General features: G+C 54.2%; 3 protein-coding genes and 5 non-coding genes across 8 annotated transcripts in view; all 8 read left to right on the plus strand.

Annotated features, from left to right (window-relative positions):
- Window positions 1-4,830, plus strand: part of FLT3LG (fms related receptor tyrosine kinase 3 ligand) — a 19,206-nt gene extending 14,376 nt beyond the window's left edge. The window contains 4 exon segments of the mRNA XM_007943012.1: window positions 2,707-2,868; window positions 2,871-2,902; window positions 4,694-4,766; window positions 4,769-4,830. Coding sequence (XP_007941203.1) covers window positions 2,707-2,868; window positions 2,871-2,902; window positions 4,694-4,766; window positions 4,769-4,830 — 329 coding nt within the window.
- A 1,347-nt stretch (window positions 4,831-6,177) lies between these two features.
- Window positions 6,178-9,783, plus strand: RPL13A (ribosomal protein L13a). Its single transcript, XM_007942837.2, has 8 exons — window positions 6,178-6,192; window positions 7,816-7,888; window positions 8,258-8,323; window positions 8,484-8,585; window positions 8,771-8,856; window positions 9,034-9,093; window positions 9,376-9,498; window positions 9,697-9,783. The coding sequence occupies exons 1-8, from the start codon at window positions 6,178-6,180 to the stop codon at window positions 9,781-9,783; spliced, it is 612 nt and encodes a 203-aa protein (XP_007941028.1).
- On the plus strand, window positions 7,929-8,012 carry LOC122150167. The gene has a single exon (XR_006163519.1). It is a non-coding gene; the product is annotated as a small nucleolar RNA Z195/SNORD33/SNORD32 family (small nucleolar RNA).
- LOC122150166 lies at window positions 8,618-8,700 on the plus strand. Its single transcript, XR_006163518.1, has one exon. It is a non-coding gene; the product is annotated as a small nucleolar RNA Z195/SNORD33/SNORD32 family (small nucleolar RNA).
- On the plus strand, window positions 8,892-8,965 carry LOC122150168. The gene has a single exon (XR_006163520.1). It is a non-coding gene; the product is annotated as a small nucleolar RNA SNORD34 (small nucleolar RNA).
- On the plus strand, window positions 9,155-9,237 carry LOC122150169. Its single transcript, XR_006163521.1, has one exon. It is a non-coding gene; the product is annotated as a small nucleolar RNA SNORD35 (small nucleolar RNA).
- LOC122150170 lies at window positions 9,545-9,627 on the plus strand. The gene has a single exon (XR_006163522.1). It is a non-coding gene; the product is annotated as a small nucleolar RNA SNORD35 (small nucleolar RNA).
- Window positions 9,784-15,654: 5,871 nt separating the features above from the next.
- RPS11 (ribosomal protein S11) lies at window positions 15,655-18,127 on the plus strand. The gene is made up of 5 exons (XM_007942840.2): window positions 15,655-15,669; window positions 16,405-16,536; window positions 16,706-16,781; window positions 17,106-17,235; window positions 18,004-18,127. Exons 1-5 carry the CDS (start codon window positions 15,655-15,657, stop codon window positions 18,125-18,127), a joined length of 477 nt encoding a protein of 158 aa, XP_007941031.1.
- Window positions 18,128-22,491: the final 4,364 nt, after the last annotated feature.

Here is a 22,491-nt window from a genome sequence, read left to right on the forward strand (position 1 = left end):
TTGCTCCCATAAAGACTGACAGCCTTGGAGACCCTGTGGTGCAGTTCCACTCTGTCCTCTAGGGGCGCTGTGGGTCAGAATCCCCTCCAGGCACTGGGTTTGGTTTGGGCTTTGCTTCTGTGAAGGTAGGAGCTCTGGTGGTGCAGTGCCTAAGGCACTTGACTGCTAACCAGGAGGCTGGCGGTTCAAACCCAGCAGCCACTCCTCAGAAGGAAGGTTGGGCAATCTACTTCCATAGTGATACCGCCTCAGAAACCCAAGGAGTATTGTTCAGGCTTTGTGCAGCAGGTCTGTCAAGTGCTGAGAGGGCTTTTAACAAACCTCCCACCCTAATTCTATTTTTGTCAACTTCTGCCTTTCTAGGAGCTGTTTGTATCATTTGTATTTAGGTGGATTGGCCAGTCATTTCTTTCACGTCTTACTGAGCATCTTCTATGTGCCTGGCACTGTTAGGAACCAGAGCAAGGTCCCTACCCTCTGAGGCTGATATGCAAATCAGGGACAGTGAGGGAAACAGATAAATAAATAAGACAATATCTGAGCATAATGAGTCCTGGGGGAGGGCGGGAGGAATTAAAATAGGAGATGGGCTGGAAAGTGATTGAACCTTGGAAACAAGGGAACAGCCAGTGCAAAGGCCCTGAGGCAGAAACCTGCCTGTGTGTAAGGAACATGGAGAGCAGAGTGGCAGGAGCTGAGTGTAGGAGGGGGCGAGGGGGAAGGATGGGACGGGAAGTCAGGGAAAAACAAGCAAACAAAACTCAGTTCCTGTCAAGTCAATTCTGACCCACAGCGCCCCTAGAGGACAGAGTGGAACTGCCCCACAGGGTCTCCAAGGCTGTCAGTCTTTATGGGAGCAAAGCCCAAACCACACCCACTGCTGAGGAGGGCAGTTCTGCTCCAACACACACAGGGTCGCCATGGTGAGAGTCAACTGAACAGCAACTAACAGCAACTCAGCTGCTGACGGAAAGGTTGGAGGCTCGAATCCACCCAGAGAGGCCTTACAAGGGCCTGGGGAGTTACCGCCCCAAAGTCAGCCTGTGAAAACCTGACGAAGCGCATGTTTCTCTTACACACATGGGGTCACCATGAGTCAGAACTGACCCAACAGCTTTTAAAAACATGGCTATTTATGCCAACAACTGACCATTAACACACATGATGATATAACCCAGAAACCAACCCAGCTCTATGGAAGTATCCAAAGTAAATAAGCCTACAAGATTGTAAACAGGAAACCAGAGACACCAACTGACAAGTTAGGACAGCTACAAACCATAAAGAGGGAAAAAAACTGTCATTACAGAACTTCTAGATGGTAGGGAAGTCAAGACAACTACAAGATAGAATGGACTGTTCTAAACTTGGGACGAAAACTATAAATCACAGGGTAACCTCAAAGAAAAATGATAAACCCTCACATCAAAATAAAAAAGAGGACCAGCATAAATATTCAGCAAATACTAAAACAATAGCAATGAAGGAAGTGATAACATGATTCGTAAGCAAAATGAGTTCAGCCTAGAAGATTATATGGAACAAAGAAATCAACACCATGAAACAGCATATGACAAAAATGACAGCAACAAATTCATATTTGTGGATAATTACATATCTGGCAAGGAACTTATCTCTAAGATTGATGGAAAACTCCGACGCCTCAACATCAAAGGAATTAACAATCCAGTTGAAAAATGGGCAGAAGACATGAATAGACACTTCACTAAGGAGAATATTCAGGTGGCCAGCTAATACGTGAAGAGATGCGCACGATCACTGGCCATCAGAGAGATGCAAATCAAAACAACAATGAGATATACTGTCTCACCCCAGCACTGATGGCAAGGTTCAACGAGACAGAAATAACAAATGCTGGTGGGGATGTGGAGAGATTGGGACTCTCATACACTGCTGGTGGGACTGTGAAGTGATACAACCACTGTGGAAAGCGATATGGTGATTCCTTAGGAAGTTGGAATTGGAGATACCATTTGACCCAGCAATCCCATTACTAGGTATATATGCTGGAGAAGTGAGAGCCAGGTAGGAACAGATACATGCACGCTCATGTTCATCACAGCACTATTTACAACAGCAAAAAGATGGAAACAACCTACGTGCCCATCAGCGGAAGGGTGGATGACCAAGCTATGGTACACACACAATGGAATGCTATGCAGTGCTGAAGAATAATGTAGAGTCTGCAAAACACCGCACAATAAGGATGAACTTGGAGGGCATTATGCTGAATGAAATCGGTCAATCACAGAAAGACAAATCTACTATTAGTTCATTGTTGTGGAGGGTCAAGGAAAGGCTTATATATGGAGGGAAACGTTCTTTGTTGGTTGCCAGGTGTGGGAGGGGAGGGGAGGGGAGGGAACACTGCAAAAAAAAATATGCATTGACCCATGTCACTTTAGTTTTGTGTATTGCACTATCCATATATTTCAATAAAATGCATTAAAAAAAAAACACACACATGGCTGTTTATGACGTCAGCTGCACGCCTGCAAGGTGCCAGACAGTGTCCTGAGCACTGACATCTCATGACAACCTCATGAGGTTGGGACGGTCATTACTCCCATTTTACAGATGGGGAAACTGAGGCCAGAGAGGCAAGGAAGCTGCCCACGAGGCTGGCCTTTTTTCCTTCCCTGGCCTTGGCCCTTCTCATCCACCCAGTCTCTTCTCTCCCTCCAGACCCCTCCACCTTGCTGCCCCCGCAGAGTCCTCGGGCCCTGGGGGCCACAGCCCTGGGAGCCACGGCCCTGCCAGCCCCTCAGCACCAGCTGCTGTTTCTCTTGCTGCTGCCCCTGGCCGTCCTGGTCCTGCTCACCGCCGCCTGGCGCCTGCACCGGCGAAGAGCTGGCAGAGAACGCCCCGCCCTACAAAACAGGTGAGCCCCAGGGTGGGCAGAGGCCGTGGGGAGGGCATGGGGGTGACAGGATGTCCTGGACAGCCTGGCAACTAACTCTGCGGGCGTCCCAGGTGCCTCTCGCCTTCGGTCCCCGGGACGGGCTGTTCCTGCAGCTTGTGGAGTGCTGACCGGGCTGAAACCTCGTCTTGGTGAGTCTTTCGTGTCCTGTGGGGCCTGGAATGCCGGGCGCAGGATGCTGGGCTGTGTGCGTGGTGGTCGTGGTGGTGGTGGGGACGCCACAGGAGGGCTGTGAACAGAGGCAACGCCTGGGGGACTGATCGGGAGGCCAGGGAGGAGGCTGGCATGACGGGCAGAGAGGCTGAGACCTGAGCTGGCATTATCTGAATGAAGAGGAGGGGACAGGTCCAGGGGACTGTAGGGAGTTCCGAGTTTGGGTGACGTGGCCCAGCCTAGAGCAGTGAAAAAGAGGGATTGCTTCTTGTACAGGAGTGAGCCAAACAGAAAAATCAGGGGACTGCCAGGCCAGGCCAAGGAGCTCTGGTAGCATAGTGGCTAAGACACTTGCCTGCTAACCAGAAGGCTGGCGGTTCAAACCCACCAGCCACTCCTCGGAAGGAAGGTTGGGCAATCCTACTTCCGTAGTGATACCGCCTCGGAAACCCAAGGAGGGGTCCCTATGAGTCAGGGCCGACTCGACGGCACATAACAACAACAACAGCCAGGCCAGGCCAGGGAGTCAGGACTTCCTGCCCAGGGCAGCGGGGAGTCATGGGAAGAGTGTGGGGACTGGCTGTGGTAGCAGGAGGCAGGGCCTCAGCCCACAGTCCTCACTCACATAGTTAGCAACTCAGGCTTTGTGCCCGGTGTTCTGAGATTAACGCATTAGTTGCCACAGATACCCTGAGAGGCTGACACCGAGGCACAGAGAGGTAAATAATTTGCCAAAAGTCACACAGCTTGCGAGTTGTCAGAGCCAGCGTTTGAATCCATGCTGTCTGGTTCTGGCACCTGTATCCCTTAGTCCTTCAGTCTCTGCCTCAGTTTCCTCGTCGGTTCACAGGCTCCAACAACAGTCTGTCCCCAAAGGGTCTCTGTAGGGTTATGTGAAGTGACACACAAACAGGCTTAGAGCACCGCCTTCCAACGGAAGCTGAACCTAAGCCGGACGTGCGATTGAAAATTTCCCCCGACATCTCCATTCATTTAAGCTCTGATGGAGCAGTTGTTAAAGCATCTGGCTGCTAACCAAAAGGTCAGCAGGTCGTAACCCACCAGCCATCATGTGAGAGAAAGATGAGGCAGTCTGTTTCCATAAAGATTTACAGCCCTGGAAATCCGATGGGCAGTTCTACTCCGTCCTAATGAGTCCCGATCAACTGGATGGCAGTGGGTTTTTTTTTTAATCTTCAACTAACTTTTCATCAGAAACACTGGGTCTGCATTTATAGTTCATGAAATTAACGTTGTAAAAGCCAATTCACAAGCCCAAGTAGTTCCAAACATACTTTAAGGTTTTCCAAACAGAATTCAGCTCAGGTTAGTTTCTAACTTTAGCTTTTTTTTCTTTCAGTCTTGATTTCTGAGCATTATTAGTGACTTAAATTTAAATTAAATCCAAGTAGATTAAAAAAAAAATCCAGTTCTTGAGTTGCATCGGCCACGTGTCAGCTCAGTAACGCCACGTAGCTGTTGGCTGCCCTGTTGAATCAGGTAGGCGTAGACTTTTCCTTCATCGCGAGAGTTCTTTGGCCAGGCGTTGCCTGAGCGTGAAAGGCGCTGGTCCATCCATCCTATCAACCCATTTTACAGAGGAGGACGCTGAGGCCCAGAGAGGGGCGTTGCCTGCCAGAGGACACACAGCCAGGACACGGGCCCGTCCTCGGCCCCCAACTCCTCTGGATCTCTCGCCAGGATGGAGACAACACCAGAACCCAACCTCGCCCTGAGCCCACCGGGAAGCCGTCTGTACAAAGCCCTCATTGTCATCAAGTTGTATATAAATCCTCTTTTCTACCAGCTCTGCCTGGGCCCGTCTGTGGGTGTGTGGGGGCGCGTTTGGCTTTCAGCGCCTTGGTTGTGCAGTTAATGTATTGCTTTGTCCAACACGCATCTTCTGAGGCCTCCAGAGGCCTAGGGCCAGAGCTGCTGGGCAATGTTGACTTAGAGATGGGAGTCAGACCCCCCCAGCCTAGCCTACATGGGAGAGCCCTAGGGGAGCGTGACAAGCTTTAATGGTAACGCAGGCATTGGGAGAGCCCCAGGAGGCAGCTGACCCAGTCTGGGATGGGCAGGGGGGGCTCTCTGGAGGAGAGGACTTGGTACTTGGAGAAGTGGGAGTTTTTGACGGAAGGGGTTGCAGGCAAAAACAGCGCACGCATGCAAAGCCTGGAAGGAAAAGAGTATAGGATCCTGGGGCTGAAGCAGAGTGACCAGGGGCTGGGGAGGGGGAAGGAGAGAGGGCAGTGGCCCTAGAAATCAGAAGGGGCTCCGTAAAGAGGGCTGCAGACCTTGGAATCTGGCCTGGGGGTACTAGGGAAGCTGAGAGAGTTGTGAGAGGGGAAGGGTTAGCTCTTAATGCAGAAACCAGGACTCTGAAGGGCAGAGAATAGAGGGGGAGCGATGAGAGGTACCGGAGCACTCAAAAGGCATTGGGATTATCACGAGTCAGTTTTTGGAAGGTGGGGTGGAGGAGGCAAAGGACACGCCCCAAGCTAAATTCAGAAATCGAGCAGATCTTTGGAGGATACGATATCGTTTGGTGCAGCCCTAGCACCTAGAATTCATCACTTCTGCACTCTTGGAAGTAAAAGGGGAAATCACCTCTCTCTGATCTACAGACGGAGACTATGAGTCCAAGGCAGGTTTGTCCAGGTCTCAAGGACGACCGACCAAGCACCAGAATCCTAACCCCTAGACTAGACGGAGCGAAGAAAGGCGGGACCACGTGTCCTGCAGCCTTCACTCGTCTCCGGGTGATGGCGCCAGTCCTCTCAAACGCGGGAGGGGGGCGGGATTAACAGCCCCTCAAAAATATGGTCGACCCAGCCAAGTCGCCTCCACGCCCCACGTGATCTCTCGCCCCGCACAACCATGGCCGCAGAGATCCGAACGGAACACTAACCGGATTGGATAGTCTGAAGACGATCCGTCCTCAGGTGGGCGTCGCAGGTGAGCACATGACTTTAACCAATTAAAAAGCAGGAAGCCTCTTTTGCGTCACTTCCTCCGCCCCTGTTTCAGGGGATAAGAAACCCTGCGCCTGCGTCTCCTTCTTTCCCAGGCGGCTGCCGAAGATGGCGGAGGGGCAGGTGCGGGCTTCGCGCGGGTCGGGGCACCATGCGGTCAAATGGCTTCCAGTCTAGGTCAGGGCTGAAGTTTCTTTTTTTTCGTGAGTGGGTTGTGGAGTCCAAGACTGATAATTGAACAGAAAAGAAGGGCTTTAAGGGATCTAGGAAAATCTAACGCGGGGAATGAGGGAAGTCGGGTCTGCGCGTAAGCCTGCGTCGGACTGGCTAAGATGCCGTGTTTCATTCCTGCTGGAGCAGTGATGGTGGGAATTTCCAGGAAAAACATACGTACTTTGTAACTGGGTCTCCCTTCTATTTCGGGAGGTTGGGATCCTGGGAGTACGCGGAGGTCGGCTGGGCTGCCTCGGGGGATGAGAAGCCCAGGGAAGGCTCAGTGCGGGCCGTTGTCGCCCGGCCCGCTGGAAACCGGCTCATTGGCACTTCCGGGAACAAAAGTGGAGGTCATCTCCATCTTTTGGTCTATGGACTGCTTCACTCGTGGTTCTCTGCAGTCCCGGGAATTTTGGATACGAAGCCACGTCCGGGAGAGCTGCCTACTGGACCTTCAGAATTGCATTTACTGTTTTCTTGCTAATGGCGCTAGAGGGTCAGGGCGCCCCAGCTGGAAGCATCCTTGGGCCTCAGTCCTTTTCGCGGGGAGGCTGGGGGGAGGGGGCACAATTGAAGCTTAGCTCTTGTTTTCCGGCTCTTAATGTAGTGTTTTGTTAGATAAAGAAGAGGATGGTTCGGGAGAGAGTTTCCTTGTTAATTTCCTGTCATTGATCTGTTGGGAGACTAGAACCAAGTTTTGGAGGCAGGCAGATGGTTGCAGTATCTGGGCTTGCGGGCCTGCGATCGATAGCGGGGTCCTGGTGATTGTTAGGAAAGCCTTGAAGGGGAGGTGTTAGCCTCATTTTGCAGGTGAGGAAGATGCCGCGTGGAAAGCTAGAGATGCTTCGCGGAAAACCCGCGGGGGGATTGTCTTTAGATGTCGGGGTCGGCTCAGTGGCCGCCTTGCGATCACTACGTGTATAATTCGAAACCAAACACGTTGCCGTCGTATATATTCCGACTCACACTGACCCTGTAAGACAGGGCCCGCTAGGGGTTCAAGGATGGTAATCTTTATGGAGGGCTATTAGTGTTTTCATCCACAGAACTGCTAGTGGGTTTGAACCAGGTTGTGTAGCTGGGGCTTTTCAATTCCATGGTCACGATGATATTTAATAAGAATGATACATCATCAGTAGGGAGCTTGGGTTTAGTATTTCAGTTTACCGGGGACTGTAGAGGCCAGCACCCTCGGAACCTGAGTTTTGCTTTGCTATGAAGTGGCCAGTGGAAGTGTCGTCTTTGAGGTGATTAGGATCTGTCGGGATTTTGTTAGCTGTTACCAGGGAATAATTGCAGTACGAGTTCCGTTTCTTTCCAACTGAAACTGATGTGAGGGCAGTTCTTAGCTGTAGTGGCAGAGCTGCTCACGGACTGGAATCCTGACCTCTTAGCGTTTTTCTCTCTGAAATGGGGCTGGGATGCTGCTGGACACAGGGGGCAGGGCGGAAGCGAGAGGGGTGGAAGGGGTGGTGGTTGGAGAGTCGGGGCAGTGGGTGCCGCTGAGCCCTCTAACCCCTCCCGTCTCCCCAGGTCCTGGTGCTCGATGGCAGAGGCCATCTCCTGGGCCGCCTGGCGGCCATCGTGGCCAAGCAGGTGCTGCTGGGTAAGTGCCCGCTGCCACCCCCAGCCGTTGGTGCCCCCTGCAGGTCAGTGATGAGCCGCAAACACCATCTTTCGTTTGAGTCTCGCGACCGTGAGACCACCTCCATGCACCGCTCTGAGACCAGCAGGGCGCACGCCTCAGGGCCGAGATGGTGGCTGCCCTTGGGCTGGTGTCAGTGGAGCGGGAGTCTAGCCCAGCACTGCCATGTTCTTGGGACCCCAGGTTGCTCTCCGGCTGTTGTGGGCGGGGCTCCACAGCAAGGAGCCGCCTTCAGTGACTGGGCAGCTCGCCAGGTGTTAGTTGAGGGGCGCCCTCCGGTGGTGCCCTGAGACCCTCCTAACCTTTCTCTCCTGCGTCACTTTCCACTAGGGCGGAAGGTGGTAGTAGTACGCTGCGAGGGCATCAACATTTCTGGCAATTTCTACAGAAACAAGTGTAAGTTAGGCTGCAGGGGGAGGGCTGGGCGGGTCAGCCTGCAGGTGCTTGGTGGTGGGAGGTGACTGTGTCTGGTGCTTGTGGGAGGAGTTGGCTGTGACTGGGGCAGGTTGGTCTGGTCACCTTGGCCTCACGTGTGCCCCCCCCCACACACACACAGTGAAGTACCTGGCCTTCCTGCGGAAGCGGATGAACACCAACCCGTCCCGGGGCCCCTACCACTTCCGAGCCCCCAGCCGCATCTTCTGGCGCACGGTGCGAGGTGAGCGGGGCCTGGGGGCTGCATGGGTGGGCGTGGCCAGTGATGACACTCATCCCACTATGTTCGAGTTTCCCAACCGTGAGATAACCTCACATGCACTACCATCTGAGGCCACCCGTCTGTCCCCTGGGGCCGGGGGTGGGGTGAAGAGAGGACGCCCCCTGAGCACCGCCCGCTGTCCCCAGGCATGCTGCCGCACAAGACCAAGCGAGGCCAGGCTGCCCTGGACCGCCTCAAGGTGTTTGACGGGATCCCGCCACCCTACGACAAGGTGAGCCAGAGCGGCCCCTGTGCCCCACGTGCCCCGGCGTCTGTGATGTTCCTTAACGACCTACCTACATTGTTTGACCCTCGTGAGAACAGCCCTGGCTGAGACGCCCTTCTGGGCCTCAGGCCTGTCCGTCCCCCGCCCACCCACCCAGGACACTAACCCCTCGTTCCCTCCCAGAAAAAGCGGATGGTGGTTCCTGCTGCCCTCAAGGTCGTGCGCCTCAAGCCCACACGGAAGGTGAGCTCTGTTCCTGGGGGGCGAGTGGGGAGGGGAGGGGAGGCCGTGTCCCTGACACCCTGGCAGATGATGGCTTTACTCACGATGGTCTGCGGATGCCCTGGGCGCTGCCGAGAATGCCGACGGCTCAGCTGATGCCAGGCCGGGGGCCGCCCCTCGGGTGGGTGCCTGGGGACGGTTTGGGTGAAGTCAAGCAGGCCTTGCCGTGGTTCCCTGGAGCCCTAGGATTTAGAGCCTGGTAGGAACTCCTGGATGTGCTTACACATCTCCCTGTGCCCCCAGTTTGCCTACCTGGGCCGCCTAGCACACGAGGTGGGGTGGAAGTACCAGGCAGTGACAGCCACCCTGGAGGAGAAGAGGAAGGAGAAGGCCAAGATCCATTACAGGAAGAAGAAGCAGCTCGTGGTGAGGGGCGGGCTGGGCGGGGCGGGCTCTGCAGCCTGGCGGGGCGGGCACGGGATGTGTCCTCACGGTGGTCTGCAGGTGTCCCGGGGGCTCTGCCGACACTGCCTGAGGCGTGGCTGGTGCCGTTGGGGTCAGTGCGGGGTGGTCCTGGGTCAAGCAGCTGCTCCAGACCCCATCGCTTATTCCTTCTCCCTACAGAGGCTACGGAAACAGGCCGAGAAGAATTTGGAGAAGAAGATTGACAAATACACAGAGGTCCTCAAGACCCATGGACTCCTGGTCTGAGCCCAATAAAGACAGTCAATTTCCTCACTGGCTGGGCCCGCCCTTCCTCCAGCGCCGCCCTGGGACTGGGCCTCCCCACAGGCAGCCTGCGGTGTGCAGAAAGGCCTTTCCTAAAGAAGGTGCTCTGGTGGTGTAGGGATAAGGCTTTGGGCTCCTAACCAGAAAGAAGGTCAGCACTTCAAACCCACCAGCCATTCCACACAAGGAAAGTGGGGCAATCTCCTTGCATAAATATTGACAGCCTTGGAAGCCCAGTGGGGTTTGCTGAGAGTCAGGATCAACTCGATGGCAGTGGGTTTCTCTGAGGCGTTCACAGCGTGTTAGAAGTTTGCATAAAGGAGAAACGGTTGCAGCCTTTGTAGTGTTGGCCCGTGAGCCCTGCTACATGCGTTTGCGAAAACAGTCCACATGGTTTCACTATTCTCTGCAGCTGTTAAGATGTTCCAGAAAGCTTGCGTGTACCAGGCAATGCTGGGGTTATAAAAAGGGTATTTATAAATGCAGACATGGGACGGGGCCACGCTGCCGTGCTAGCTGTTCCCTGTTTTGTAATTCAAAGCTAATAAATTGTTTATCGACAAAATTGGTGTCCTTGCAGTGTATCAGCCAGACAGATGCGGGGGGGGGGGGGGGGGGGGGCTGGTCCATGACAATAAAAGGCAGTGAAAAGGGAAACAGTCAGGCCACAAGTCTTCCCAGAAGCCAGGGTTGCTTCGGTCTGCATTGGAGGCAGGAACGGGCACGTCGAGCATGATTCTGGGATGTTCAATGCGTGGGTGAGCCCTGTGGTGCCCGGTGAGGGGAGCAGGTTTCCCGGGGCCATAGAGCAGCTTCATTCTACAAAGTACGGAGGTGCCACTTTTCTAGTCAACGCCCCTTGAGGCTCACGCCATGGGCTTTTGTGTACAAAACAGGCATAGACATTAAACTACAATGTGAACCAAGAAGCAGAACCCACTGCCATCATTGATTAGGACTTTCCAGGATGGAGTACAACTGCCCACTAGGGTTTCCAACCAAGGCTGTTAGTCTTTATGGAAGTGAACAGTGGGCTTGAACCCTCATCTTAATGGAGAGCAACCCTGAAGGTGTAATGGAAGTTATGTGCCATTGAGTCAGACCCAACTCGGCGACCTCTCCTTGGGTTTCCGAGGCAGTATCACTGTGGAAGTAGATTGCCCCATCTTCCTTCTGTGGAGTGGCTGGTGGGTTTGAACCGCCAGCTTCCTGGTTAGCAGTCAAGTGCCTTACGCACTATGCTACCAGAACGGTGCAACTGGCTTAACCAGTAAAGGGAAGTTGATGATAGAGTTATCAAAAGGGGACTTAGGATGGACTCAGGCTTGGTGGGTAATATAATGATTTAGGACTTAGGTATGGATGGGAATCCCAGCCCAAAGCTGGTCGCAACACCACCCACAAGGGTGGGAACAACCTTTGACGTCAAAGGCAACAGGTTGTAAAAATGGTGTTCATTTTTTTATTTTTAAGAATAGACACGACACGACTACCCAACAGTTTTCTGCTTGTACAGAAGGGCTGGTGAGAAGGCTACTTGTACAGTGAGGTGACAGTGACGTTCTTGCAAGTTGTCCGCCCTCCTCACCCTGAGTTGGCCATCCTCAGACAGCTAAGGTTCCTCCTGTTTTTACAGTCGCTGTGGTCACTTTGACCCCATAGAAGTAGTTAATGGGTGTGTCTGGCCGTGTCTTTGGGTCTGTTGGCGTGAGCACTTGGCTGTGAAACCCCAAAAGCTGTTGTGTGGAATATGACAAAGGCAGGGAAATGGTGCTTGAAGCAGTAAGAAGTGGGGATGGCTTCAAAGTGTCACCATTGGACACCAAGGCTTTTTAAACGCTGGTCAAAGAAATGGTGGTGTGGGATGTAACCAACATCATGTGAAAAGCAGAATTGTGAGATACTGGTTTCAGGTACCTGGAAGGAGGGAGAATTGGACGGATGGAGAGAGATGGGGGTTGTTCACAATATAGAATCTATTTCCTGACAGGATCAAAAGTTTGAAAGCTGTGGGCATCGCCATCCCCGTAGTTGTGCCCGCCCCTTAAGACTCAGTAGGAAAATGGTGCTGGGGGTGTTCCCTCTGACCTCTAACTTCAGAGAATCACCATCCACAGCAGCCTGAGGCTGGTTCCTAAGAGACTGAGGTCCAGTCTCCTACCAATTCCAGTGGCCGCGAAGAGCTGACAGACTATATGAGTTTTATTAGAGTTTATTAGAGAAGTAGCAGTTATGATTCAGGATCAGAAGTTAGCTCAGGATACAGTTCTTCAACCAGGACGTTTGCTGAATGCTTCTCTCCAGCCTTTGCCTCCGTCCTGTTCCGGCCAGTGCTACAAAGCTCTTTGAGCAAAAAAAAAAAAAAAAGTCTAGCTTTTCCAATAGGCTCCCCAAAAGGCACCCCACTCTGTCAGCAAGCCGGCTGCCCAAAGGCATGTGCCTTCCTCACTCCGTGGCTGGAAAGCCCACCGCTCTGCCTCGTGCCAGTCTCTGCTGCCATCTCCCTACCAGGGAGGGCCAGCACAGGGGTCTCGGGTCTAAAGACACCCTCCACTCCCGCTGCTGCTGTGGCCTTGATGGTAGCGAGAACCCTCTTCTCGGCCTGTGGGGGGGCCTCATTTGAAGGCTGGTGAGAGGGCGAACCTGCCCAAGCCCCACATCACAGTTGCATACACCTTATTTCCATGGGGCTGCCCCCATGAGGGTGCCATGTACCTTATTTACATTATTAGCAAGCTATCCAGTCTCCTGGGGGGCCCACAAACATCTCACATTTGCATAGTCCCACCCAGTAATCTGGTGGGAGTCACGAAGTCCATAGAAAGCCCTATTAAGTAATTCACTGTGCCCCACTAAGTAATATCTATTTATGCTGTTTCCCTTATCATCAAAATCACACAAGCTACTCAGCACATTTTCAAAATACTGAGCATTTAAAAAAACAGACAGGAAGTCACATCTAATCCCACCAGCTGGAGAGGAAACCACTGGGACTGTGTAGGCACTTCCTTCCAGGCTTTTTTCTAAGTAATTTCTGTTTGTTCAGCCCTCACAGTGTAGGTGCAACTGTGAGTCTTGCTTTGCTTTCCTGTGGGTTTTTTTTTTTTTTTTTTTTTTCTTTTTCCATTTTTCGAAGCTCTGTCTTCATTATTAAGGCACTTGACTGCTAACCAGAAGGCTGGAGGCTCAAACCCACCAGCCGCTCCTCAGAAGGAAGACTAGGCAATCTACTTCTGGTTTGGTAAGTCCTTTCCCAAATTATCCAGACACCCCAGGAATTACTTTTGTTAAAAAATAAAGTTACTACTAGGGGAACACACAGGAGTATCTGAAACATAAAATGAAAAATCCCTGCCCCTTAATGTTATCCTCAGAGGAACTGAAATAACAAAAATGTTAAGTTTTACTATCAAAATTCACAAAGCCAGTCAGTGAAAAGAAATTCAAATAAACTTTCCATTGAATTTTTGCAGCAACTTTTTTTTCAAGTTATTATAACTTAAAAATGCATTAAGACTTCTGAGACTATGTATATGCATATACATGTATATATGTATATGTATGTATATATACATATGTTGCCGTTGTTACGTGCTGTCAAGTCAGACCCAACTCATAGCGACCCCTCCTCGGGTTTCCGAGGCAGTATCACTACGGAAGTAGATTGCCCAACCTTCCTTACATATATGTGAATACATAGATACATATTTGTACCTATCTGGTGGCATAGGGGCTAAGACGTGGCTGCTGACCACAAGGTAAGCGGTTCAAACCTGCCAGCTGTTTTGTGGGAGGAAGATGAAGGTATCTACCTCCATAAAGATTTACAGTCTTGGAAATCCAATGGGGGCTGCTCTGAGTCAGATTCACCTTGAGGGCAGTGGGGTTTTAGTTTGGGGATATCTATGTGTCTATTTGGAGCTCTGGTGGCATAGAGCCTAAGGCATTTATTTGAACATTTGACAGTTGAAACCCACCAGTCACTCCACAGAAGGAAGACTGCACAATCTACTTCTGTAGTGATACCGCCTCGGAAACCCAGGGTCACTAGGAGTTGGATTTAACTCCACGGCAGTGAGTTTGGGTTTTGGTTTCTCTCTCTTTCTCCTTCCCTCCCTCCTCAGCAAACCCATTGCCACTGAATTGACTCAGAGTACAGAGACACTGAGTAAAACTCCTCCATGGGGTTTTCTTGGCTGTGATTTTTATGGTGGCCGATCGCCAGGCCTTTTTTCCGCAGCACCACTGGGTGGGTTCGAACAGCCAATCTTTGGGTTAGTGCAAAGCAAATCATATCTCACATCTACCTGGGTTTTAGATTTTCGTTTCTCCCACCTGCTCTCCAATTCAGGAGGCAATATCTGTGAAGAAGAGCTTAAGGCTCAGACCCCTGGTCTTATTTCCTGCCTACCTTTGACTGAAAGTGTCACCCTGGGAGCTCCCAGCCTCAGTAGCCCTACTCCTTTTCTGTAAAATGGGCTAACCAGAGTAACTGCCATCAAAGGGGGAGGAGCGGCTGAACATGCATTTTTAGAGTGAGTGACTGCTCAGCAAGGAAACCCTCAAGTTAATTCGGGCAAGACTTCACTACGGGAAGAGGCAGGTCAGACCTACAGTGCCAAGGTCTGGAATTTGAAATCCTGCCAAATTCCAAGAACTGGCTGGTGGGGGGATGCCAGGGTTGGCCAGAGACTAGCTAGTCATCACCACTGCCCAGCCTAGGGCCTGAATCACAGTAGGTGCTCAGTAAGTGTGAGCTGAATCTAAAGAGGACATGTTGTTGTGATGTGCTGTCGAGTCGCCCCGACTCATAGTGACCCCTCCTTGGGTTTCCGAGGCAGTATCATTACAGAAGTAGATTGCCCAACCTTCCGAGGAGTGGCTGGTGGGTTTGAACCACCAGCCTTCCGGTTAGCAGTCAAGTGCCTTAGGCACTATGCTACCAGAGCTCCTACACAGGGAATAATGAAGGAAAACATATCATAAAAGGCTATAGTGTTTTTTTTTATAACATGATTAAGAACCCTGGAGCCTCATTTACCTGGGTTCGAATCCCAGCTCTGCTTCTCAATTTCTATGACACCTGAAGCCCGTGAGCTTGGATGCCCCCAGCAATAAAATGGGAATATTAACAGAACCATCTTTAGCGAGTTGTTGTGAGGACTAAATGAATAATGTGCTTAGTAGCACAATGCCTGTACGTTGAAACGGTTTTTGTAAATTTGTTTGCTATTTTGAAATTATTCATCAGTTACAGCCTTGTCTAACATGGTAGCCATTAGCCACACGTAGTTATTTGTAATTAAAATTAAAAATTCAAGTTAGTCGCACACGTCACAGTTAAAATAATCAAAAACCATAAGTGGCCAGTGGCTATACCATCGCAGAAAATTTTATTTAGGCAGCGCTGCTCAAACAGAAAAACTGTCGTCGCGCTGCACAAGCCCCTAGATCCTGCCTGTCGGCCGCCCCGCACAAAGATGGCCGCCGCCACATCTAGTTTGAACCTTGGACAAACAAGACCAACCATTCTCCAAAGCCCACAAGATCCTACGCCCCGCAAAAACATGGCCGTCTTTCTACAGCTCTCGCAATAACGTAGGCGCATCCAAGATTGGCCACGCCTCCCAACTACGACAGGCATATGATGATGTAATATTATCGCGATAACAGGACCGTCGCTTCCGTATAGACCTCTAGCCGCGTGGTTGGTTGGAATGAGCGTGATGCCTGAGGAACCGCCCAAATCCGGGATGCCCTGCCTCCCTACGTCACTACCTCTAGAGCCCCTGCGCAGCCGTTAAGGAAACCCGGAGGCAACTACAGCCCTCTTTTTTCCAAGCGGCCGGGAAGATGGCGGACATTCAGGTGCGGGCTCGGGGCTGGGGCTGAACGTGCGGGATTATCCGAGGGCCTCGTGGGCGCTTCGGGAAACCCGGACCCCTGCGCTCCCGTTTAGGGGTTAATTCCGGGCGACCCCGTTTGGATAAATTCAGATTGGTGTTTTGTAAATCCCGGGGCCCCGGGCTTGGTCCTTACTGCGAGTTCAAGCGTTTTAGGACTTCTCCTCTTAAGATTCTAAGTTTAAGGGATGATTTTTCTGGAGGATTCGGACCTTGGGAGTTAATCCTGTGATAATTGAGTCCTAAGGGCTGATCGGGGAAGCCACCGTTATGCCCCTTACTATGTTAAATTAGGAACGACGCTCTGATGGGGCGGGCGGACCTTGTGTCTTGGAGAATAATGTTTGCTGAAAGTGTCCGGGGTGTTAGAGGGGTGGTTCTTGCTCTTCGAGCGTAAGGCGTGAGTTGTGCAGGCGGTGGGAGGTTGTTTTAAGAATGTAAATGCTGGGACATGCCGGAGTTAGAACCGAGTCTTTGTAGGCGAGTTCGGGTTGTGCGTGGCTTGGAGGGTTACCCTGGAGCACGGAGCGGTGGAGGCGGGTTCTTGGTCTTTGGGGTCGGGGGTTAATGCTGAAGGTGGAGCGTATCCGAGGGGTCAGCTTTGGAAAAGCTGGGGTTAAGGGCGGGTTAACGCTTGGAGCAGGAGCGTCTGGTGGGTCCTGCCTGCCCCACGCTTACCGGCTTCCGTCTCATCCCGCAGACCGAGCGTGCATACCAAAAGCAGCCGACCATCTTCCAGAACAAAAAAAGGGTCCTGCAGGGAGAAACTAGCAAGGAGAAGCTCCCGCGTTATTACAAGAACATCGGTCTGGGCTTCAAGACGCCCAAGGAGGTACAAGGAGCAGAATTGACTCCCTAGTCTTTCCACGTGTGTCCTGCCCACATATGAATGGCTGCCCGGGGCCTGCTGGGAATTGTAGTTTGTGTCTCCGGGGCCACGCCCCCTTCCCTCCGGAAGTGCCTGTCTGATGTTCTGTGTCTGTGCTGTTTTCTGTGCTCAGGCTATCGAGGGCACCTACATTGATAAGAAATGCCCTTTCACTGGTAACGTCTCCATCCGAGGGCGCATTCTGTCTGGTGAGTGAGGAGCGGCTGGGAGCCTTAGATTTCTGGGTCCGAGGGAAACAGGACAGGGAGGCCCGGACTGGAGGGAGGCCTGGACTGGGGTTGGGAGGGGGAGTAGCTAAGACCCTGAGGCTTGAACACCTGGGCCCCTGATGTCGAAGGGGAGTTGGCGGCACTCCTGGGCCCAGGGGGCACGTGCAGGTGCTGCCTGGTCTTGGGATGGCCGTCCTGGCGCTGGGGGGAGAGCCACTTGGCAGATCGGATGGCGACCTGCCAATTCCCAGCATCCCCTGGGTGGCCCCTGGAGCCTGACCCGGAGCCTGCCCTCCTCCCCAGGCGTGGTGACCAAGATGAAGATGCAGAGAACCATCGTCATCCGCCGCGACTACCTGCACTACATCCGCAAGTACAACCGCTTTGAGAAGCGTCACAAGAACATGTCTGTGCACCTGTCCCCCTGCTTCAGGTGAGCGCTGGGCACCTGCCCGGGGTGGCATTCCTGGCAAAGCCCAAGCCCAAACGTTCTGGCCGCAGAAGTCTTAGGATCAGAAGGTCAGGTCGACTTGGTCAGACAGGAAGCTTGGGCAGGCGGCCACGGGCGTGGTGTGCGGTTGGAGGGCCTGCTCTCATGGGAGCACAGGGTGGGGGTGAGGCAGTGGGCAGGCGAAGTGGCAGCGGGCAGGTGGGTCGGTCTGTGGGGAGGGCCTGACGGGAGGGGCGACGTGTGGGCGGAGGCGCGGCTGGAGCGATGCGCGGCTGGAGCCATCCGGGACCTAGCCTGGCTGTTCCCAGAGGGCCTCTGGCTGCTGTGGGGGTGGGTGCAGGCTTGGGGAGCGAGCAGGGAGAGTGCCTTGAGCTCGCGGCTGCCCTTGGGCCCTCCAGTCTTGTCAAGTAAGGCGGGCGGGGGGGCGGACGGTCGTCAGCACTGGAAGAGACTCTGACTCCACTCTGACTCCACACTGACTCGTGGTGTGTATGTACACACACATCCACCCCCCCACCCCCCCCATGTGTTAGGGATCAGCGGTTGATTCTTCAGAGATAGATGGTCCTACCTTTCTCCTGAGGCACCTCTGAGAGGGCCCCCACGTCAGTCAGCTGAGCGCTCAACCGTTAGCGCCACCTGGGGTGCGGGGGTAGTGCACGCGGCGAGATGGGATCTGGAGCCAGACCGTGGAGGGTGTCCTCAGTCACTGGGCACCTTCTGATGATCTGCTGGTCACCCCTTCCCCAGGGACGTCCAGATCGGCGACATCGTCACGGTGGGCGAGTGCCGGCCCCTGAGCAAGACAGTGCGCTTCAATGTGCTCAAGGTCACCAAGGCCGCAGGCACCAAGAAGCAGTTCCAGAAGTTCTGAGCCGGCAGGGCCGCCCCACCCCCAAGTTAAATCAATAAAGTATTTTCCTCCTGCCCCCGGCCTGACTTGTGGGAACCTTCAGGGCCCTGGAGGAGACTTCACTGGAAAGTAGAGGAGGCAGCATGGAGGTTCAGGTCCATTGTCACCCTCGGGGGCAGTAAGGGTGGGAACGGGACCAGAGCCCCGCCCTGCCCACCGCTCACTCGTGGGTGAAGGGTCAGAACCCACCTGTCTGTGCTGGTGTTCTCTGGATCGCCAGCCCTCTTCTTGGCCCCTGTCACCTCACCTGGGGTCCTGATGCAACCAGGTTGTCAACCGCGTGGGGAGTTCCAACCCCAGTCCCCGGGGAGGAAGTGAGGGTGGAGGCTCCGGGTCCTGCCCACCTCTGGTCCAGGGCCCTGACTGAGGCCTGGGTGTGCTTGGGGCCGGCCCGGCCCCTCCTGGCTGCGTCGGAGAGCTCTAGCCTTCAGCCTGGGCCCTCCATGTCCCTCGCCCCTTAGCAGCAAAAGCGGGAAGCCCGGCGGCTCTGCCCTGTAGGGTCTCCTGGGCCCTTCCTCAGGTGGCCTCCCTCAGCAGAGAAGGGAACTGGTCTCTCCCCAGATGCCAGCAAGGAGCCGAGTTCAAGGCCAAGGGTGGACCCAAGTCTCAGGTTCTGGATGCTTCCTCTGTACTGGCAGCCTCTTAAGACAAAGGGAGGATGTCTGCCTGGGGGCAGGTGGCAGCCAGCCTGGATCCCCACTCAGCTTGAGCCCGGAGGTGGGGCCGCCAACAGAGGGACAGGTGGATGGAGGCAGAAGTTCCCGAGCCAGTTAGGAGCGAGGAGGAAGCGGCCGGGCAGCCGCGGGGGTCCTGGGTGTCGGGAGAGCTGAGGGGGAGGCTGGGTGGCGGCAGGTTCGGGGGTCGGAATACCGGGCTGGAGACAGGTTTGCTGGACACAAGATGCGGGGGTTTGAGAGACCACAGACCGACACGGAAAGCGACAGGAGGGAAGGAGGCTTGGGGCGGGGGACAGAGAGAGACCCTCGCAGCCGGCAGAGCCGGGCCTCACTGCTGCCACCGGCCAGCTTTGTCCTTTAGGTCCTGGCGATGAGGGGTCCCCGGTCCCTGTCCCCCACGCCTGTACCAGGGTCCGAGGTGCAGCACTGGTACAAGGGTTGGGAGACAGGGCCGCGAGGAAGAGCCGCTACGGCTGCCTGCGGGCCCACCCTCCCGTCTTTTACCCCGGCCCGGCGAGGGCGGGGGTTCCTGCCAGAGGAAGTGGGGCCGCATCAAAGAGGACAGGAAGGGGCAGGGACGGGGCGGGGGGCGGTGTACGCGGCCTGCTCTCAGCCCCCACACCCACCCCGCCCTCTGCTACAGGGGGACAGAGACCCCGAGCAAGACGGGGCGCCAGAGACCCTGAGAAGGAGGACAAGGACCCGGACAAGAAAGGGCAGAGACCCAGAGGGGGACAGAGCCGGGGAGAGATGGGGACAGCCATCCAGAGGGGATAACGGACCTAGAGGGAGGGACAGGGACCCAGTGGGGGTAGACAGACCCAGAGAGAGGGACAGAGACTTAGGGGGAACAAGGACCAAGAGGAGGAACCAGGGACCCAGAAAGGGTTCTAAGGACCCAGAGAGGGGGACGGAGTTGGGGATCCGGAGAAGGGAGGGGTGCAGAGAGGAATCTGAGGCCACTTAGAGCGGGTGGGCCCCCTCCGCCGCAGGTGTTTCCTTTCGGGGTGGGGTTGCGGTGTTTACAACAACAACTCCCAGCTCCCCTCATTTCCTCCGCTGCAGTCGATGGGGCGTCTCCTTGGCACCCCATCATGTGTCGGGCTGCTGAGTCTCAGGGTGCGGCTTGTGCTGGTCTGCGCTGGGGGAGGCATGCTGACTGGTGGGTGGGTGGGTGGGTGTGCAACCACCCAGCAGAAACACCAGACCCCTTGCTGCTGCTTTCCCGGGAATAAGGACATTACCCAATTTGGACTCATGCGGACGGAAGGAGCTCAGCCTAAGACAGACGTAGGGGCCCTGCTTTCCCCCTTGGCCAGCCACTGAGATGATGACTGTGCCAAAAAGCTAGAGCCCTTCCTCAAAGCTTCCTGGAAGCAGACCACGTCCCTAAGGCAGCCCCTCAGCTGCCCAACAGTAGACGCCTCCACGGAGCTGATGACCCGCTGCCATCGTGGGACATCACCGCCGCCGGCCGCCAGCCGCCCGCCGCCCGGCCAAGTTGACGGGACCTTACCTAGCCACCGCGTTTCCCCCCGGCCACCCTGCCTCAGCTTGACTCTTAGTAACCTACTGCCGCTCGCCAAAGCTCCAACCCCCTCCCCACCCCCGTTGCCCTTCCCTGCTTTATCTTACCCTTGTCACAAGCTGGAATCTATCTAGTGTGTGTTGGTACGTTTATTTTAGGAGCAATTTCTGTTTGTTGGCTAACTTTTGGAAGCAGGTTGCCAGGCTTTTCTTCCTAGTCTGTATCTTAGTCCTACATTAATTTGTTTGCATGTTGCTGTGTCCCCCACTGGCCTGGGAGCTCCAAGACTACTGTGATTTCTGTATCCCCAGTGCCTCCAGGAAATTGTAAAACCAAATTGAGTTGACTCTGACTCATAGTGACCGTATAGGATAGAGTAGAACTGCGCCATAGGGTTTCCAAGGCTGTAAATCTTGGAGTGTGAAGCAGACTGCCTCATCTTTCTCTCATGGAACAGCTGGCGGGTTTGAACCGCTAACCTTTTGGTTAGCAGCTCAGTGCTGTAACCACAGTGCCACCAGTAAGTGCTCTGTAAACATTTTTGAGTAAAGGGATTGCACGCCCACTTTCTCATAGAGCAGGGCTGGAAGCAAGGCCTCAGGGTACCGAGGAACCGGAAGCATTAGGAGCACAGGCTTTGTTAGCCCCTGTGGGAATTCTGACCCCACCACTTAGTGGCTGCGTGGCCTCGGACAAGCACCCCGCTCCCGGAACCTCAGCTTCCCAGTAGAGTTGACTCCAACGCACGGTGACCTTGTGTATGGCAGAACCCCACGTTGGCACAGCCCCGAGTCATCCTCCCCGTCTCCAGGGCGTTCAAGCCTTGGGGCTCTTGTGCCATCATCTCACGGAGGGGCTCCCTTGCCCTCGGTGGTCCTCTGCCCAGCACCGTGTCCTCCTCCAGCGAGGGAGTCATCTGATGACGTGTCCGCAGTGAGAGCCCACCAGAGTTCTGTTGTGATCCATAAGGCTAATTGGCTGATTTGGGAGCTAGATTACCAGGCATTACTTGCTAGTCTGTCTTAGTCTGGAAGCTCCCCACACACACACAAAACCTGCCCACCACGGGTCACCTTATTGGTGTTGGAGATACTGGTGGCATCGCATCCAGCAACGCATAAGCTACCACAGCAGGACACACTGACGGATTGGGCGGTCCCCAATCTATAGAATGAAAGAACCCCGTTCTTGCCTCCCTGTCCTATTGGGAGGAGGCAGGATGCCCATGTGCGTGAATGGGGTAGGACCAACTTTGATAAGTGGTGCTTCCTGGGAAAGTAATTATGCCAGGGCCCAAGCCCGTTGTTAGAGAAAGGCCCCGCGGTATCAGTTACAGCAGGTGTGGGCTCCCTTGGGGTAGGGCCAGGGATTCACATCTTTGACAGGAGGCCGCAGTTGGTTCATGGTTGTGGAGTCCCAGGCCTGTTACGGCGGCCCTGGTGAGTAATGCAAGATCCAGAGTCTGTTAGCACGCTTCTGGAATATTCCATTAAATGCTTATTATAACCGAAACAAACCAAGCCCACTGCCGTCCAGTCGGTTCCGACTCACAGCGACCCTCATGGGGTTTCCAAGGCTGTAAATCTTGCAGTCCGAAGCAGACTGCCTCATCGGTCTCTCATGGAGCAGCTGGTGGGTTTGAACCACCAACCTTCTGATTCACATCAGAAGCCTCAGGCACCGCACCAGCCGCGCTCCTTCGCCCCTTGCTCAGGAGACTGCAGTGGCGTTGCCGTTCCGAAGAGACGTTAGCTCCTGGGGGGGGTCTGGACAAGGGCCCTGGCTTTTCAGTGGCTCTAGCTCTCAGCCTATGACCGAAACCAATGCTTGTCTTGGCTGTATCTCAGCATGGCCCTCGCCCATCGTGGAGGCCACAGGAATATGAGCTGTGCCCCAGACTGGCCTGTGGCAGCAGCACCTAGTGGGATTCTCTCATAACAGGACCTCGGACTGTTACAGCAAGTCCCAAGGCTAGGTGGCTTTGAACAGCCAACCTTTTGGTTACCAACAGTTTATAACATGCAGAGACCTTAGGCGTCCTAAGTTAGGACTGTGGTGATGGACTATGTAAAACACTGCCGTTGAGTCGGAGCCCACTCATAGTCACCTCTCCTTGGGTT

The sequence above is a fragment of the Orycteropus afer genome, unplaced genomic scaffold, assembly GCF_000298275.1.
Source record: "Orycteropus afer afer isolate SDZICR_OR568_19922 unplaced genomic scaffold, OryAfe1.0 scaffold00099, whole genome shotgun sequence".
In the NCBI taxonomy this organism is placed as follows: Eukaryota; Metazoa; Chordata; class Mammalia; order Tubulidentata; family Orycteropodidae; genus Orycteropus; species Orycteropus afer.